This window comes from Sphaeroforma arctica, assembly GCF_001186125.1.
Source record: "Sphaeroforma arctica JP610 unplaced genomic scaffold supercont1.9358, whole genome shotgun sequence".
Taxonomy (NCBI): Eukaryota; class Ichthyosporea; order Ichthyophonida; genus Sphaeroforma; species Sphaeroforma arctica.
Window position 1 is genome coordinate 1 of NW_014031200.1, and position 1,086 is coordinate 1,086.

General features: G+C 40.1%; 1 protein-coding gene across 1 annotated transcript; it reads right to left on the reverse strand.

Moving 5' to 3' along the window:
* Nucleotides 1-90: 90 nt before the first annotated feature.
* Nucleotides 91-370, reverse strand: SARC_16951 (hypothetical protein; the record flags this gene model as incomplete). The annotated part of the gene is made up of 1 exon (XM_014288944.1): nt 91-370. A coding segment is annotated over one exon (280 nt), but the record flags the coding sequence as incomplete, so codon positions are not given.
* Nucleotides 371-1,086: the final 716 nt, after the last annotated feature.

Consider the following 1,086-nt stretch of genomic DNA (forward strand, 5'->3'; position numbering starts at 1 on the left):
CATATATTTATATATCTAACCATCTTTAGAATGAAAACACATGTACTTATATCTATAGTAAAAATTTAATGTTTTTCTATTTTGACATACCGATTCCGCCAAATGCAGAGCCTCCAAATGCCGATGTAGACGGCGCAGGTGCATCAGTAGACAGCGCACTGAAGGCATTCTTCCCAAACCCACCCCCAGTCGTACTGCCAAATGCATTCGTACTGCTACTGTTATTATTATTACTGTTACTACCAAACGGATTGGATTTGCTACTATTATTATTATTGTTACTATTATTACTACCAAAGGCGTTGGTATTATTGTTATTGCTGTTAAATCCCACGCCAGATGCTTTTGCCTCGCCTTCGTGCCCTTTCATGGTACCGAATACGTTGGGAGGGTTGATATCACTCGGATTCTGTACAAATACAACGGAGCTATGTGCGTTATATTAACATCTTTGAGAAAACAATAAATTGGCATCCCTCGGATCGTGTACCATTGCGTGGCGGTAATTTGTGTTATATCATCTGCGTGGCGGTAATTTGTATTATATCATCTTACACATTCCTCAACTTGGTGTCCCCGTACGAAACAAGGGCATTGAGATGAAGGTGGCAGAAGAGCACATAGAAACATACACAATGCTACGATGAAATAAAGGTAAGGCAGTTTCAAGTACAATCAATATGGAACGGTGTTTGAACAAGTTTTACAAAGTGACGCACATGGTCATTTAGGCTATAAACTAGCTATTCATCTAAGTGCAGCGTGCCATTCTCTAGATACATGGCATACTTATACGCAGATGAATACATACAATAACAGAACTATACTGCCTTTGGAATCACGTGCATTTTTGCTATGTTGATATATGATGACCAATCATGGAGCTGTCACATAGATTTTGATGTTTCATACCTGCTCTGTCACACGTTAACATTCAATCATCCTATAGTCACAACAGAAGAGCACATGCCTGCTTTGCTGGACATTCAAGACCAAGCAAAAAAAGCTAGCCATTCAGCGTGTGTGTATGTGTGTGTGTGTGAGTGTGTGTGTGTGTGTGTGTCGTGTGTGTGTGTGTGTGTGTGT